The 16,847-nt window shown below is 41.7% G+C and overlaps 1 protein-coding gene across 1 annotated transcript; it reads right to left on the bottom strand.

Annotated features, from left to right (window-relative positions):
* Positions 1-767: 767 nt before the first annotated feature.
* LOC115197018 (gastrula zinc finger protein XlCGF57.1-like) lies at positions 768-13,429 on the bottom strand. The gene is made up of 2 exons (XM_029758138.1): positions 13,143-13,429; positions 768-3,452 (listed from the first exon to the last, which is right to left on the bottom strand). The coding sequence occupies exons 1-2, from the start codon at positions 13,330-13,332 to the stop codon at positions 1,666-1,668; spliced, it is 1,977 nt and encodes a 658-aa protein (XP_029613998.1). The 5' UTR covers positions 13,333-13,429; the 3' UTR covers positions 768-1,665.
* Positions 13,430-16,847: the final 3,418 nt, after the last annotated feature.

The raw sequence follows: 16,847 nt of genomic DNA, 5'->3' as shown, positions 1-16,847 counted from the left end.
CTTCCTCTGACACCGCCTGATATAGAGGTCATGGTTGCCAGGGAGCTCAACCCCAGTGATGTGCTGGGCTATCCGCACCACCCTCTGTAGCGCTTTGCGGTCAAGGGCGGTGCATTCGCCATACCAAGAGGTGATGTAGCCAGTCAGCTCTCAATGGTGCAGCTGTAGAACGTTGAGGATCCGAGGGGCCCATACAAAATCTTTTCAGCCTCCTGAGGTTGAAGAGGTGGTGCCGTGCCCTCTTCACAACTGTGCAGGTGTGTGTGGACCATGTTAAGTCCTTGTGGACGCCAAGGAAGTTGAAGCTCACAACCCACTCCACAACAGCCCCGTCGATGTGGATGGTGACATGCTCTCCCCTTTCTCCTATAGTCCAAGACCAGTTCCTTGGTCTTACTGACATTGAAGGGAAGGTTGTTGTCCTGGCACCACACTGCTAAGTCTCTGACCACCTCCCTATAGGCTGATTCATTGCAGTCGGTGATCAGGCCTACCACCGTCGTGTCGTCAGACAACTTGATGATGGTGTTGGAGTCATGGGTGGCCATGCAGTCGTGGGTGAACAAGGAGTACTGGAGAGTAAGCACACACCCCTGGACTCAGAGTGAGTCCATGGAACTTATGTGATTTGTTAAGCCAAATTTTACTCCTGAACTAATTTAGGCTTCTCTAAACAAAGGGGCTGAATATTTAGCTAATTTGTATTAATCTTAAAAAATATATACTTTTTCTTCCACTTTGACATCGAGTAGATTGTTGAAAGAAAATTATAATTAAATACATTTTAATCCCACTGTAAAAAACACAAAATATGGAGAAATCCAAGGGGTACACTTTTGCAAGGCAAACCAACAATCTCAGCTCTGCATTTTTTTTTTACAAAGAAACAGAATCATTATATAATTTATTCTGGAATTGTCCCCATGTAGCTTGTTTCTGGTCACAGATTCAGGAATGGTAAAAAAAAAAAAAAATCACAACATTAATTTAAAATTAACTCTACAAATAGCAGTGTTGGGCGATTTGGAAAACCATAACAATAATATAATAACATAAAATGTTATCATTAACTTACAAATCGGTGGATACTATACGATTATAAAGGTTAAAAATGAATGTAAGACATCCCAGCAGTTAAAAAAATATATGGCACGTGGAGATCAAAAGAGGATGGTCTACAGAGATAGGTGGGATGGGCTGAGAGTAGCAGAGGGGTGGGATTAAACAGCTCATGATGGGTAAATTAATACTGAAAACACTATATTGATGTCTGAGTACTATCTATCCAATATGTAATGTGTATAATCAAACCAAAAAGTACCCGTATCTAACAAAAAAGCTCGAAAAACAACAATGATAAACAAAGTTAATTTTGTCCTCTGATGGGCCCAAAAAAGTTAAAATAAACGTATGCTTACTAAACAAAGCAAACTAAGTTACTTACAGATACAGTTCTGCAGCTCAAATGTGTGTCAAACTATGAGCAGGGTCTCCTCTCGCAAAGCCGGCGTGCTTACACCTGGTTTCATTTACATGAATAAGAGCGTATCACGCTCTGAAAACGTAGCGTGTCTGGTGAAGCAGGCCAGTTAGACAGCAATGTTCTCATAGTTCAATCATTCATTCGGTCATGTCTTATCCACCCAAGAGGCGATGAATGACCTTTCAATCATCTGTTTGATCCCCTTCCCTGACACAGGGCACAGTCATGTTTTTGTGCCTTCTCTTCATGTGTTCTTTCATGTTCTGCTTATGTCTGAAGCATTTATCACAATAACTACACTTGAACAGTTTCTCCTCCGTGTGCAGTCTCTGATGACTAATTAATGCCCCTCTGTCACTGAAGCATTTTGGACATGTAGAACACACATGTGGTTTCTCCCCTGTGTGTATTCTCAAATGCACGTTCAACTGAAAGCCAGTGGAAAAACATTTGCCACACACATGGCAGTGATGTGATTTCTCCCCTCTGTGTCTCTTCATGTGCCGATTCAAATTGGAACTCTGACTGAAACATTGGCCACACTCCTGGCAGGGAAATGGTTTGTCATTGGTGTGAATTCTCATATGCCCTCTAAGATGATGGCTATAGGTGAAACATTTCTTACAAAAATGACATTGATGGGATTTCTCCCCTGTGTGAATCCTCATATGCATTTGCAGACTACTTCTCTGAGGGAAGCATTTGGCACATTCAGGACAGCGGTGCGGTTTTTCCCCTGTGTGAATCCTGCTATGGTTTTTCAGGTGATCCCTTCGAGAGAATGAATTGCCACAATCCTGGCACCGATAAGGCTTCTCCCTTGTGTGAGTCCTTATATGCATTTTCAGAGAGGTGCCAAGGCGAAATGTTTTGCCACATTCATTACAGTGATACGGCTTCTCTCCAGTATGAAGCCTCATATGCATTTTTAGATTTCCACTCAGAGCGTAACATTTTCCACATTCATGGCAATGATGAGATCTCTCCCCTGTGTGGACCTTCCTTATGTGGACATTCAAAGTTCCAATCGAAGTGAAACATCTGCCACAAACATTACAGGGAAATGGTTTCTCTCCTGTGTGGGTCCTCATATGATTTTTCAGATCCGTAGGAGAGTCAAAACTTTTACCACAAACTTCACAAAACCTAGTTCTGTGAGTTTCTAATATGTGATCCATCAAACCTTTTAGGGATTGACAGCTTTTTCCACAAACACCACAAATGTGTTCCTTATCTTTTCTGTGTCTTCGCAAATGTCTCAATAAAGCCCCAAAGGAGTGACAAGGCCTCCCACAAACCTTACAACTAGAACCAGCAGGGCATTCACTAGGTGGTTTCAGATGGGACATCATGTGAGTTTGTATGTGATCCATCACACTTTCTAGGGATGGACATCTTTTTCCACACACACCACAAATATGTTCCTCATCTTTTCTGTGAATTTTCAAATGAGTCAATAATGTACGCATGGAGTGACAAGACCTTCCACACACTTTACAACAAGCGGGGATTTGTTCTTTTTCTGTCTGTGTCCTCTTTGATTTGCGCATCTTTAAAGCCGCCAGAGGTCCTCCACTCCACTTCGCGTCAACACTTTCACGGTTTTCATTCTGAGATGCAGAACAGCCTGGATTTACTAAAGAGAGGGCCTGAGAGTCACTGGTTGGTTCTGAAGAGTCCTCATGAGGTTCTGTTTTTATCTGTTTAGTTGAAGAGTCTCTTTTCTTGCATTCTTTACTTTGGGTTTTGTTAAGATGTGAGGACTGAGCTGGATACTCATCATACTCACTTTTCACACAGGGAAAAGCGGTATTATATTCCAGCTTTTGGCTGGTCCTGAGTACCACCTGTTCCTCTTTAATCTGTGTGGGCTCAGAGTCATCTTTCCCCAGACTGGGGCTCCTTTCCTGCTCACAGTGCTGCTGCTCAGGGGGAACCTCCTCTTCAACGCCATTGAGCTGTTGGCGGTCTGAAGGAAAGAAGAAATTATTAATTAGCTAGAACTCAAACACTGAAATGATATAGGGGTCTCTGTAAAACCTTGGAGTAGTCATAGTTATGACATGGCAAACCCTGGCTGTGACCCCACGCTCCGAGGGTGTCTCGGGGAGTGGGATATAAATTAAAAATAAAAGAATTTACACACACACGTCTAAATTACACACTTGTAAAATGGAAAATACAGTATAAGCACCCACCCCCAAAATGTGGAGTGAGACTATGGCTTTAACCAGGACTTGGGAAGAACGAAAAGTTAACTCTACTATGGGGGATAGTAAATAATCAAACACTTTATTTTGGGAAGGAAAATAATAAGTTATGTTTAATCATTGTTTTATTGATGCAGCTCCAAAAAGCCCGCTGACAGGGGAAGTCCACAGCCCAGGATCTTTTGACTTGTTTTGGGCCCGACTCCGAGAGGAAACATAATTGGTCTGCCTTTGGGCCAAGCACCTGAACCCCATGTCTAGTGGTAATTGAACAACAATTACCACTAGACATGCAACCATAGCATTAGGAATTAGAATAGTAATTGAATACCCTTTGTTTTCAATTTGGATATTGGTTTGATATTTGGAGTTGACGCATCAATACCTAGTCGACGGAAGGTCCTATGATGATTAGGGTGATATATCTAGAATCAGATTATGTTAGAGAGCAAGGTACAGCCTTTTTTTTAATCTACACTACGTTTTCAAAAAGTGACTAAGTTGGTTTCAATAGGGGGAATATTATTCACTCACTCAGCCGAATCAGATGTTTACAGACAAAAGTTTATTATTTTTTTCAATGAAATGATCTAGAGAGCTTAAACCAACTTTGTTTTTACCCCACAATAATTCCATGTAAAAATGTAATCTTGTTCATTTAAAATATATATATTATTTTTGGTAAACATAAAATAGGCCTACTTGCATGACCCAGAGAGGTAAATCACTTGAAGCAAAGTCACTGATGTCCCTAATCCATTATACACCCATTAGAATTCCCATTTTAAAGTTCCCTGATTATAAATACATTTCCGGTCCTAATTATAATTTTTAATGGCTTCCGATCCACATGTGCTAGAGATCTACAGCAGGGTATCCCTTATGAAAATGTGGCGTTGGACATTTGACCGGCAGCGTTTTAATTTACCAGACATTTGAGAAATGTACCGAACCCATATGCATTGGTGCATAACCTGATTAGGGTGACCACCCACGGTGCTCAGAATGCCAGAAATCACATTTAGATTATGGTAATTCATATTAAAAGAACATTCATGTCGAGGATGCAATGACACGTGTCCTTACCGCTTACTTTGAAGATGCTAGAATAACTGTCCACATGTACTTTTCCTCAGCCAACAAGACAATGAACAGCAAAATCACTAGCCTATGCATAGGCGGAGTGTGAGTTTCAAGTTTGGGGAAGCACATTTTCACCATAAAAATGCACTTTTAGAATGAAGCATTCCATGCATTTTTGCATTTGCAGACTTATGTAAGATAGCCTACTATTCCTAATGTGATGAGTAGATTGGATAGTCATGCAAATTTACGACAATAATATAAATTTAGGATAATAATAATAACTCAATCACTGTTCGCAAAAAAGACAGTTCCAATGCATGGCTGAGCCCATTTAGTGTAGAGGACTGGGCTGTATCAGATACGTTTCTTATATCTTTGCATCGGAAAAACAAATGTCATGCAACTCTACTACAGTTTATATATACTGCTCAAAAAAATAAAGGGAACACTTAAACAACACAATGTAACTCCAAGTCAATCACACTTCTGTGAAATCAAACTGTCCACTTAGGAAGCAACACTGATTGACAATACATTTCACATGCTGTTGTGCAAATGGAATAGACAACAGGTGGAAATTATAGGCAATTAGCAAGACACCCCCAATAAAGGAGTGGTTCTGCAGGTGGTGACCACAGACCACTTCTCAGTTCCTATGCTTCCTGGCTGATGTTTTGGTCACTTTTGAATGCTGGCGGTGCTTTCACTCTAGTGGTAGCATGAGACGGAATCTACAACCCACACAAGTGGCTCAGGTAGTGCAGCTCATCCAGGATGGCACATCAATGCGAGATGTGGCAAGAAGGTTTGCTGTGTCTGTCAGCGTAGTGTCCAGAGCATGGAGGCGCTACCAGGAGACAGGCCAGTACATCAGGAGACGTGGAGGAGGCCGTAGGAGGGCAACAACCCAGCAGCAGGACCGCTACCTCCGCCTTTGTGCAAGGAGGAGCAGGAGGAGCACAGCCAGAGCCCTGCAAAATGACCTCCAGCAGGCCATAAATGTGCATGTGTCTGCTCAAACGGTCAGAAACAGACTCCATGAGGGTGGTATGAGGGCCCGACGTCCACAGGTGGGGGTTGTGCTTACAGCCCAACACCGTGCAGGACGTTTGGCATTTGCCAGAGAACACCAAGATTGGCAAATTCGCCACTGGCGCCCTGTGCTCTTCACAGATGAAAGCAGGTTCACACTGAGCACATGTGACAGACGTGACAGAGTCTGGAGATGCCGTGGAGAACGTTCTGCTGCCTGCAACATCCTCCAGCATGACCGGTTTGGCGGTGGGTCAGTCATGGTGTGGGGTGGCATTTCTTTGGGGGCCCGCACAGCCCTCCACATGTGCTCGCCAGAGGTAGCCTGACTGCCATTAGGTAACGAGATGAGATCCTCAGACCCCTTGTGAGACCATATGCTGGTGCGGTTGGCGGATGCTTTAGTCCAGGTCTGGGAGGAGATCCCTCAGGAGACCATCCGCCACCTCATCAGGAGCATGCCCAGGCGTTGTAGGGAGGTCATACAGGCACGTGGAGGCCACACACACTACTGAGCCTCATTTTGACTTGTTTTAAGGACATTACATCAAAGTTGGATCCGCCTGTAGTGTGGTTTTCCACTTTAATTTTGAGTGTGACTCCAAATCCAGACCTCCATGGGTTGATAAATTGGATTTCCATTGATTATTTTTGTGTGATTTTGTTGTCGGCACATTCAACTATGTAAAGAAAAAAGTATTTAATAAGATTATTTCATTCATTCAGATCTAGGATGTGTTATTTTAGTGTTCCCTTTATTTTTTTGAGCAGTGTAAATCTTTTTTAAATAAGACAAATTACAGGGTAGCCTACTCTGACAATCAATAAAACCAACGTTGTCCATATAATAGGCCTACGAGAAGGGGAGACACAAATAGAATATGACATCCGTCTAAACTGGAGGAGGAAATTGTCCGTAAACAAACTTAAGTTGCACTGACCCAACAATCATAAAGAGCGTGTATGCACAGTGCTCAATCACCGGGGATATGGCCAATAAGATAGGCTATAGGGCTACTGTTGTTCGCTCAACTAAAACACAGATGGGAGTATTTTCTTTGTCTACTCTTTACAGGAATAGTCAGTTGTTTTCCAAACTGTTTTCCCACAATTTCATTTTTAAATATTGTGATATGGCTGGCTGGGGCGCTCTACTTTTCACTGATAGTCGCAACTCAACGATAATCTATTTCGTATTTGCAGTGCGCTGTGCTCAAATTGCGAGGGCTGCCTTTCCTTCTGACTGTAGGCAATGCGATTTAAAAAACAGGTACACTTTTCTACTATGGGGATAGTAAATTGACATAGGCGGTGCATCCAAAAGGGTAGGGGACGCTTTCCCTAAGTAAATTGAATCGTCAAAATGATATAGCTTAATTAGCCTACTCCGGTCTACACTATTCTATTGGTCAGCTTGTCAAGAAGGAAATAGCACAAACAGACTCTGGGACAGTCGTGGGACGATAGATCCCAAATTCATACAACCATTTGTCTACCCGACAATAAAAGAAAGTTGAAAACCGATAGAACATGAAAGAAATAGACATGAAAGAAATAGACAACTTGCAGACTTGTTTACCTGCTGCTGTGCGTTTTGTTGCCAACCTTACTTTGCTACCTGACAACTTTACGGTTTTTACTTTTTAATTACCGTTTATATTTTTAGTTTTTCCCTCACTCAACTTTTTTTCCATTCAACTTTTTCACTCCGGACGCTTAATCTGGACATGGTTCGTCAGGACCTCCAACAGCCGAAGCTAAGTAGTAACATTAACATGATGCCTTCTGATTGCAGTCACTATACTCATAATATACAGGAGAACGATAGCTGTGCTGCAAGCCCAGCTTCAGACGCAATCGTTAGGCAAGGGTAATTTCAGTGTAGGAAAGGATGAAACAGCGTCTGTGCCACCAGTAAGTACAGATAGTAGTATAAATCCCCTCGCACGGTCCCCGCAGCCGGACAACTTTCTCATGGCTTCTGGAAGGAAATGCTGTAGGAATGCTCAACTGGTGTCGCTCATTCAGCCGACAGAAACTTTCAACCGGTTCTCCCCATTAAGCAGCGAGTCGGAGTCAGAGGCCGAGCCTTCTCTGGGCTCTACTCCTCCCGTTTCGGGGTCTGAGACGCCGAAGCCTCCCACCATTAGCTCTGACAAATTGAAAACCCTAGTCATTGGCGACTCCATTACCCGCAGTATTAGACTTAAAAAGAATCATCCAGCGATCATACACTGTTTACCAGGGGGCAGGGCTACCGACGTTAAGGCTAATCTGAAGATGGTGCTGGCTAAAGCTAAAACTGGCGAGTGTAGAGATATTGTTATCCATGTCGACACCAACGATGTTAGGGTGAAACAGCCAGAGGTCACCAAGCGCAACATAGCTTCAGCGTGTAAATCAGCTAGAAAGATGTGTCGGCATCGAGTAATTGTCTCTGGCCCCCTCCCAGTTAGGGGGAGTGATGAGCAGAATCTACAGCAGAGTCTCACAACTCAATCGGTGGTTGACCCTCCCAAAAGATAGAATTTGTAGATAATTGGCCCTCTTTCTGGGACTCACCAACAAACAGGACCAAGCCTGGCCTGTTGAGGAGTGACTGACTCCATCCTAGCTGGAGGGGTTCTCTCATTTTATCTACGAACATAGACAGAGCTCTAACTCCTCTAGCTCCACAATGAAATAGGGTGCAGGCCAGGCAGCAGCCTGTTAGCCAGCCTTCCATCTTAGTGAAGTCTGCCACTAGCACAGTCAGTGTAGTCAGCTCAGCTATCCCCATTGAGACCGTGTCTGTGCCTCGACCTAGGTTGGGCAAAACTAAACATGGCGGTGTTCGCCTGAGCAATCTCACTAGAATAAAGACCTCCTCCATTCCTGCCATTATTGAAAGAGATCGTGATACCCCACATCTCAAAATAGGGCTACTTAATGATAGATCCCTCACTTCAAAGGCAGTTATAGTCAATTAACTAATCACTGATCATAATCTTGATGTGATTGGCCTGACTGAAACATGGCTTAAGCCTGATGAATTTACTGTGTTAAATGAGGCCTCACCTCCTGGTTACACTAGTGACCATATCCCCCGCGCATCCTGCAAAGGCGTTGGTGTTGCTAACATTTACGATAGCAAATTTCAATTTACAAAAAAAACCAGCAGTTTACGTCTTTTGAGTTTCTAGTCATGAAATCTATGCCGCCTACTCAATCACTTTTTATAGCTACTGTTTACAGGCCTCCTGGACGTCCCAAGGACGTCAGAGGGCAAAAATGAGTTAACCACCCGAGGAACTCAATTTAACTTTCCGTTCCGTTCACCTTCGCACCCCAGGGCCAGACTACACTATCATAGGACCTACTGAAGAGATGAGTCTTCAATAAAGACAAAGGTTGAGACCAAGTCTGCGTCTCTCACATGGATAGGCAGACCATTGCATACAAATGGAGCTCTGTAGGAGAAAGCCCTGCCTCCACCGGTTTGCTCAAACAATTAAGTAGCTATATGTTTTCAAAATGCATACTGCCTCCAGCTCATTGCAAAGTGGTGTGTGACGTGCTGATGAAGCCCATCTTTCGTTGCTTATGCATTTGAATGGCGAATGGGAAGAGTACTTCAATTACCAGTTGAGAAATAAAAATATATATTTTTAATCGCGGCCAAAAAACTATATTTAACACACGATTGCATTCAGAATTGTTGCTTGCAATGATTGGGCTTCTAAAAGTGGCGTCTGAAAGATTTTCTGCTAAAAGGCTCTGTATCTGTATGCTGTTAATGGGTTAATTTGCAACATTTTGTGGAATTCAATTGGTGCGTGTATGTTCGTTATGCATTTTATTGCACGCAGCGATTTAATTCCACGAAATTATGCAAATTAACAGACCGATAAGCATCACATCAAATGTATTTACATCAACTGGTATTTACATAAAATAATAGGCTAAAAAGCATTATTTCACATTTTTATTCTTCTCCCAGACAATTGGCCAGCAGCGGCAATTTTATTTATCGGCTTTTCAATTTTTTTTTATAGGCCGGCTAACGGAAACACTGATCTACATGTGGTGTGTTCCCTGACCTCTTATCAACGCAAATGACTGTTTTCAAAATTATTCCCCTTTGATTTTCTACAAATATGTTTCCCATTACAGCTGTGGTTATTAATTCATACAGATCTAATTTTCAATAGCTTCCACACGGTCCCGTGTGGCTCAGTTGGTAGAGCATGGTGTTTGCAACACCAGGGTTGTGTGTTCGATTCCCATGGGGGACCAGTAGGGGAAAAAATAATGTATGAAATGTATGCATTCACTACTGTAAGTCGTTCTGGATAAGAGTGTCTGCTAAATGACTAAAATGTAAAACGTAAATAAAACCACTTGATGTTAGGTCACGGACTTCCTTCCTCAGCCTGTTCTCATAGACTAGACGTAACATAGTAAATGTACATCTGGGACACTCAAATTTGTTTGATATGTTACGTTTGGTATTGTTACATAAGACAGAAGGTTGCACGTTCATGGGAAACTTTTTAGCTACTTTGCATGTTAGCTAACTCTTCCGCTAACCTTAACCTAAATCCTAACATTAGCCACCTAGCTAACGAACGTTAGCCACCTAGCTAACAAACATTAGCCACCTAGCTAACAAACATTAGCCACCTAGCTAACAAACATTAGCCACCTAGCTAACAAACATTAGCCACCTAGCTAACAAACATTAGCCACCTAGCTAGAATTTGTAACATATAATAAGGTTTGCTAATTTTGGGCTCCTGAGTGGCGCAGGGGTCTAAGGCACTGCATCTCATAACTGGCCGTGATTGGGAGTCCCATAGGGCGGCGCACAATTGGCCCAGTGTCGTCCGGGTTTGGCTGGTGTAGGCCGTCATTGTAAATAAGAATTTGTTATTAACTGCCTTTCCTACTTAAATAAAAAGGTTAAAAAAAATATAAAACGTTTATTTTTTTTAACACGTGTCTCAGATTTACATACAGAATAATACTAAATGATCTGAGATGAGGTTGCCTTCCTCCCTAGTACACTGATTAAAAATGCTGTTTTTTATTTCACTGATATTACATTAATATTTACTATGATATGACAAAATTTCAATAGCTCACTGTCCATGAACTACAGACAAGTGTGGTGGGTTCCTTGACCTCTTATCAAAAGGTACACTTTTTTCTCCCTTGGTCCTCTTGAAAATAGTTTTCATATTACTGCTTTGGTTACTAATTAACGTACAGACCTACTTTTCTATAGCTTTATATCCAAAATCATTTCAAATAATTGTACATATTTAACAGTCACCTCCAAAATATTTTTGCACTCTTAATAAAGATGAGCAAAAAAATGTATAAAGGTGTGCATTTAAAAAATATATTGTTTTATACTAACACAAATGGTCATAGAAAGAGATTGTTTAACAAGTCATACATTTTTTTGTTCAAAATTGGTGTCACTCCTGTTTTCAATACTCTAGCACCCTGCCCTTGCAAGGATAATGACACTGAAACTTTTTCGAAAATGTTTTATGAGATTGGAGAACACATTGGGAGAAGGGTGTTTTCACATAGTGTTTTCACCCCTTGACTTTTTCCACATTTTGTTGTGTTACAAGGTGGGATTAAAATGGATTTAATGGTCATTTGTTGTTTAAAAAAACACACACAAAAGTGTTTTCACACAAAGTACTTGAATGTCAATGGGGAAAAAATGGACATGCGCAAAAAATGTGGGACACCAATATATCTTGATTATGTAAGGATTCATTCAACCCTGAGTCAATACATGTTAGAATCATGTTTGGCTGCGATTACAGCTGTGAGTCTCTCTGGGTAAGTCTCTAAGAACTTTCAACACCTGGATTGTGCAAAATGTTCCTTTTATTATTTTCAAAATTCTTCAAGTTCTGTCAAATTGGTTGGTGATCATTGCTAGACAACCATTTCAGGCCTTGTCATAGATTTTCAAGCAGATTTAAGTCAAAACTAACTTGGTAGCTCAGGAACATTCACTGTCTTGGTAAGCAAATCAGATTTGGCCTTGTGTTTTAGGTTATTGTCCTGCTGAAAGGTGAATTAATCTCCCAGTGTCTGGTGGAAAGCAGATTGAACCATGCTTTCCTCTAAGATTTTCCTATGCTTAGCTCCATTCAGTTTATTTTTATCCTGAAGAACTCCCCAGTCCTTAATGATTACAAGCATACCCATAACATGATGCAGCCACCACCATGCTTGAAAATATGAAGAGTGGTACTCAGTGATGTGTTGTATTTGTCCCAAACATAACGCTTTGTATTCAGGACATGAAGTTAATTTCTTTGACACATTTTTTGCAGTTTTACTTTAGTGCCTAACTGCAAACAGGGTGCATGTTTCAGAATATTTTTATTCTGTACAAGCTTCCTTCTTTTCACTCTGTCATGTAGGTTAGTATTGTGGAGTAACTACAATACTACTCAGTTTTCTCCTATCACAGCCATGAAACTCTGTAATGTTTTAAAGTCACCATTGGCCTCATGGTTAAATCCCTGAGAAGTTTCCTTCCTTTCCGGCAACTGAATTAGGAAGGACGCCTGTACCTTTGTAGTGACTGGCTGTATTGATACACCATCCAAAATGTAATTAACAACTTCACCATGCTCAAAGGGATATAAATATTTTTTTCCCCCTCCATCTACCAATAGGTACCCTTCTTTGCAAAGATAAGTCACATTATGTGGTTTTACATCTTCATTTTACCTGGATAGGAAATCCTTGTAAATGTGTAAAATATATAGCACCGGCCTTAGTAGTTAGAGGTAACTATTAAACAGTTGGGCCCTTCAGCAACTGGAGGCCCTATGCAGTGTGTGTAATCTTCATATAGGGCTCCGAACACCACTGAATGGTAATGCAAAAAAAAAGAAAAAAAAAGGGCTTACATGCAATTACCGGTATTGCACATTTATGACGGTCCATAAATCACATGAGCGCCAGAAAAACCATCCTTTTCGGCTGTTAAAGAGTTCGACTATCGGGAAAAAACAAAGGGTGTACCTTGCACTCTACCGTCATCTGATTTTATAATCTAGATATAATGTATCACTCTCATCCTAGGACCTTCTGTCGGAGAGCTATTGACTCTGAATATCTAAAGTACAAACACATTTACTGCGGTGTAATGGACCGGCAACTAGCTAACGTTAGCTAGTTAGCTAACGCTTCAAGGACAATAGCTTACATGCTACTGTAACGTTATCCCTCAATTGAATGATATACAAACAACATTTACTTATTTAACGTGTATAAAATAAACGTTAATGTGGAAAGGTAGAGTAACAAACCTGCTCTATGTAACTGTATCTCTGGTTTAAGGAGGATATCAAGCAGCTTCTGTAGACGGTTGTTCTCCTCTTTCGATAGGCAATCTTTTCCTTGGTAGTCTGTTATTGTTTTTTCAACGGCTCTGAAAAGCTCAGGAACTGCTCTAAATCCCTGGTTGAAAATCAATCCCAACAACTCTATTTTAGCCATTTTGCAGATACAAATTCAGTGGTGGAACACAGTAACCGAAAAAGGTTGGGAATCAATGTTCTATTCTGAACATGCGGCACAATGCCACGTTCACGTCCTAGTCGGAACTGGGAAACTCGGGCATTTCCGAGTTGATCTAATTCTTCTACGGTATATTGGCAATTGCACCATTTGTTGTGCATCACGCTACCTACTGTGCGGGATGAACACAGGATTCCCCCACATAAACGGTACAAACTACCAATCTACCAATTTTAATAAATCAAACAACTTTACTGTTAAAAAATAAACAGATCTGCTCCCTACACAGGTTCAATGGGAGCCTGGGAGGGCGGCCGTCTTCCAGCGCCAAACCCCCTGGGCAAGTCTTCAGATGTAAAATCCTTAAGTCCAGAAAACTTTTCTGCCACAATAATGTCCAGTTTCTTAGACCTCTTTGAGACTTCAGCCACACAGTTTATAAATGTGGCATTCTTAACACACAGGGTATATTTTTACTGGCAGCAAACATTTACTACAACCCGTGGTGCATCCACTACCTTATCTTCATTATACTCCGTCAGTCTGAACCCTTAAAACAAGGCAAAATCCTTTACAGTTCTTACACTGCAGTGGTTTGGGAACAAAAGCACATACAGTGTATCTTACATAACCAAGCTTCACATGTGCAGGTAGATGCTCTTTATAAAAAAACAACAGGACTGACAGACTTTCTTATTTTTCTCCATTCGCCTTTCTGACTTCTTTTTAAAGGTTTTATGGCAGACTACACCTATTGGTGTATTGCTGCCACCTACTGTACAGGGTATTGAAACAAAATATTCCATTGCTGGAAGGGTGGCACATTACCTGACATCACACAAAATACAACATTTTTATTTAAAAAAACATCCCACTCTTTCAGTCACAGTTCAAATCACATCCCTAAGCAGGCGCAAGTGCCTGTGAGGATGGCACATTCATCGACAGGACTCCTTCAAATGCCTCTCCTGTAAAATCCCTGAGTGCCAAAAAACATTCACAGTGATGCCTATTTTCACCAATTTCCTCTGTTTGCGCTGTGTAATTCATAACCAAATGCATTAAAGGCTTCAAAGTCCACCTTCTTAACATGCAACACGTCAGGATCCCTCTGTTGATAAGGAATATTATCTTGTGTCTCTACTCCTACTAACATTATTTCTTCAACTTCACTCCTTTCTTCCACTCTTCTCACCGCCTCCGGATAGGAGACATGCTGGACAGCCCTGATTCTTACCACCTCCGTCTATTTCGCCCTAACAGGACACTTCAGAAATTCGGGAGCATGTTCACCACCAGAATTGCAACATTTAGGCTCAGCTGGCATACAATACCCCTCTCGTCAACATACACTTGACACATGACCAAATAATTTGCATTTATCACACTGCATGGGTTTGGGCATGAAGGCTCTCACAGGGGTATCTCATAAAACCGAAATTCACGCGAGAAGGGAGAGACTCAATCAAAAAACAATAGAATGGATGGAGTGTGCTTCCCCACTCACCAACCCCTTGATCCAATTCTTAACATGTATCCTTTGCTTTTATCTCTGGGGCCACCCCAAGTAACACACTTGATAGGTGCCTTGCTTCGAAGAGCCACATTCCAATCCGAAAACTTCTTGAGGTGGAGAGCACACTCCTGTTCCATAGATACACACAAAAAAACGTATTGTTACTCTCATCGATGCCATCTCATCCAATGCATCCACATTTTTTATAGACTTCAAACGGACCTCCCAGGTTACATCGATCCAAAACCCTTATTCCGACCAAAAAATAATCAAAACTAGGCTTGGATTGACAAGACTCCACTACCACTTAACTTCTCGTATTTTCTTTTGCATTCACCACTGTAATCAAATTATTCTCACGCTCATCTCCACTTGACACGCCATCTGAATCAAACTTAACATCAATTTCCAAAAATGTCTTACTTGCTAACTGGTTGTAGTTATACATGTGCTACCTTCAACGAATCAGCAAGGCGGAAATTTGAGCGTTCCGACTAACATATGAACGCGGCATAAAGGCTAGCACTTTTAAAAAAATATTATTCTATTGACCAGCGCAGAGATTATTTTGAGGAGATGGAAAACTCAATTGGAATCGTAACGCCCATTGTGCAAGTTTCCCATGCGTCGTCAACGGGCTGCACGGCGCATTCTGAGTGATTCTGAAATATGCAAATGATTGCTACAACACGCTAGCTCGCTTGGCCTTGCCCACATCCGTGTATGTTCTGTCCACTATGCTTAATTTGCTCCCACCGTAAATAACACAGATTAACTATCTTGTGTTAGTTATAAATATACTTGACTCAACGCTAATGATGCTGGTCAGAGATATTAAAGAAAGGAGGAGATAGGAATCCCAATGTGCAATGAATAGCCATCAGTGTTGACCAATCGCGTTCACGTTGTCATGCTGCGTCACACGGTTGCTAAGTTAATAGTCAAGCAATACCTCTCTAGGTCAGAGGTATTATTCCGTGTTCCAAACTGGGAACTCTGAAATCTCAGACTCGGGAAAAAACTAGATCCGACGAGAAAAATCGTTTTGAATGGTCATACTGGCCGCTTTCTTTAGCTCCAACGTTTAGCCTTCCCTGTAGCTCAGTTGGTAGAGCATGGTGTTTGCAACACCAGGGTTGTGGGTTCGATTCCCACGGGGGGCCAGCACAGAAAAATAATGAATGAAATGAAATGTATGCATTCACTACTGTAAGTCGCTCTGGATAAGGGCGTCTGCTAAATGACTAAAAGGTAAATGTAAATGTTTAGAGCTGAAGATCACCGACGTCAGGATTTTTCAGAGCTCCCAGTTGTCTTGAAAGCACCATAAGTTGAGAAACCTGCCTATTTTCCTCAAAAGTACGTAATGTCACGATTCCAGAGCTACATGATATCACAGAGAAGTAGTTAATTATCTCACATCTATGCAAATATTTGTAATGTTCTACTTCTCGTTGACAAAATGCTTGCTAATGTTGGGTTTTTGAGCTAGCGCCCAATTTACATTTTAGCAGACGCTCTAGTAAAGAGCAACTCACAGAATTGAGTCCGTACAATTTCCCCTTGGGAATTGAACTCACTGCCCTTGCGTTGCAAAGCGCCATGCTCTGCCAACTAAGCTACACGGGACAGACGACTCAAATTCACTCCTTGTAGAGCTCTCCTTGTCCCAGTTAGGGATCGCCTCATATGTGAAGTGCGCGTGTGCATAAACTCAATTCGACCTTGCACTCCTAAACAAATATTTTTTAAGCTTCAAAAGTGGATGGGAAATACTCAGTAGGGTCTCTACCAACCAAATATGATTAGTTTTTGATTGGAAATGTGTCGCACAGCCTGCTGCTGGCTTTTCACTCCGCCCCGTCCATAGATCCCACGGCCTCCAGCTGGATTTTCACTCCGCTCCAGAGCCCCCAATGCAATGGACACTGCAATGGATTTTGGCCTGCCTACGGTCTGGGGACCGACACACAATCAA

This window comes from Salmo trutta, chromosome 7, assembly GCF_901001165.1.
Source record: "Salmo trutta chromosome 7, fSalTru1.1, whole genome shotgun sequence".
Classification (NCBI taxonomy): domain Eukaryota; kingdom Metazoa; phylum Chordata; class Actinopteri; order Salmoniformes; family Salmonidae; genus Salmo; species Salmo trutta.
Note: the sequence above shows the minus strand (reverse complement) of the source record. Positions and strands in the feature narration are given on the sequence as shown.

What these genes read in the sequence shown, in the direction of transcription:
- LOC115197018 (XM_029758138.1), bottom strand. Translation starts at nt 13,332, where the DNA reads ATGGCTAAAATAGAGTTGTTGGGATTGATTTTCAACCAGGGATTTAGA. An exon ending in GATACAGTTACATAGAGCAG is followed by an intron (nt 3,453 to 13,142) that starts GTTTGTTACTCT and finishes TCTTTCCTTCAG; the next exon opens with ACCGCCAACAGCTCAATGGC.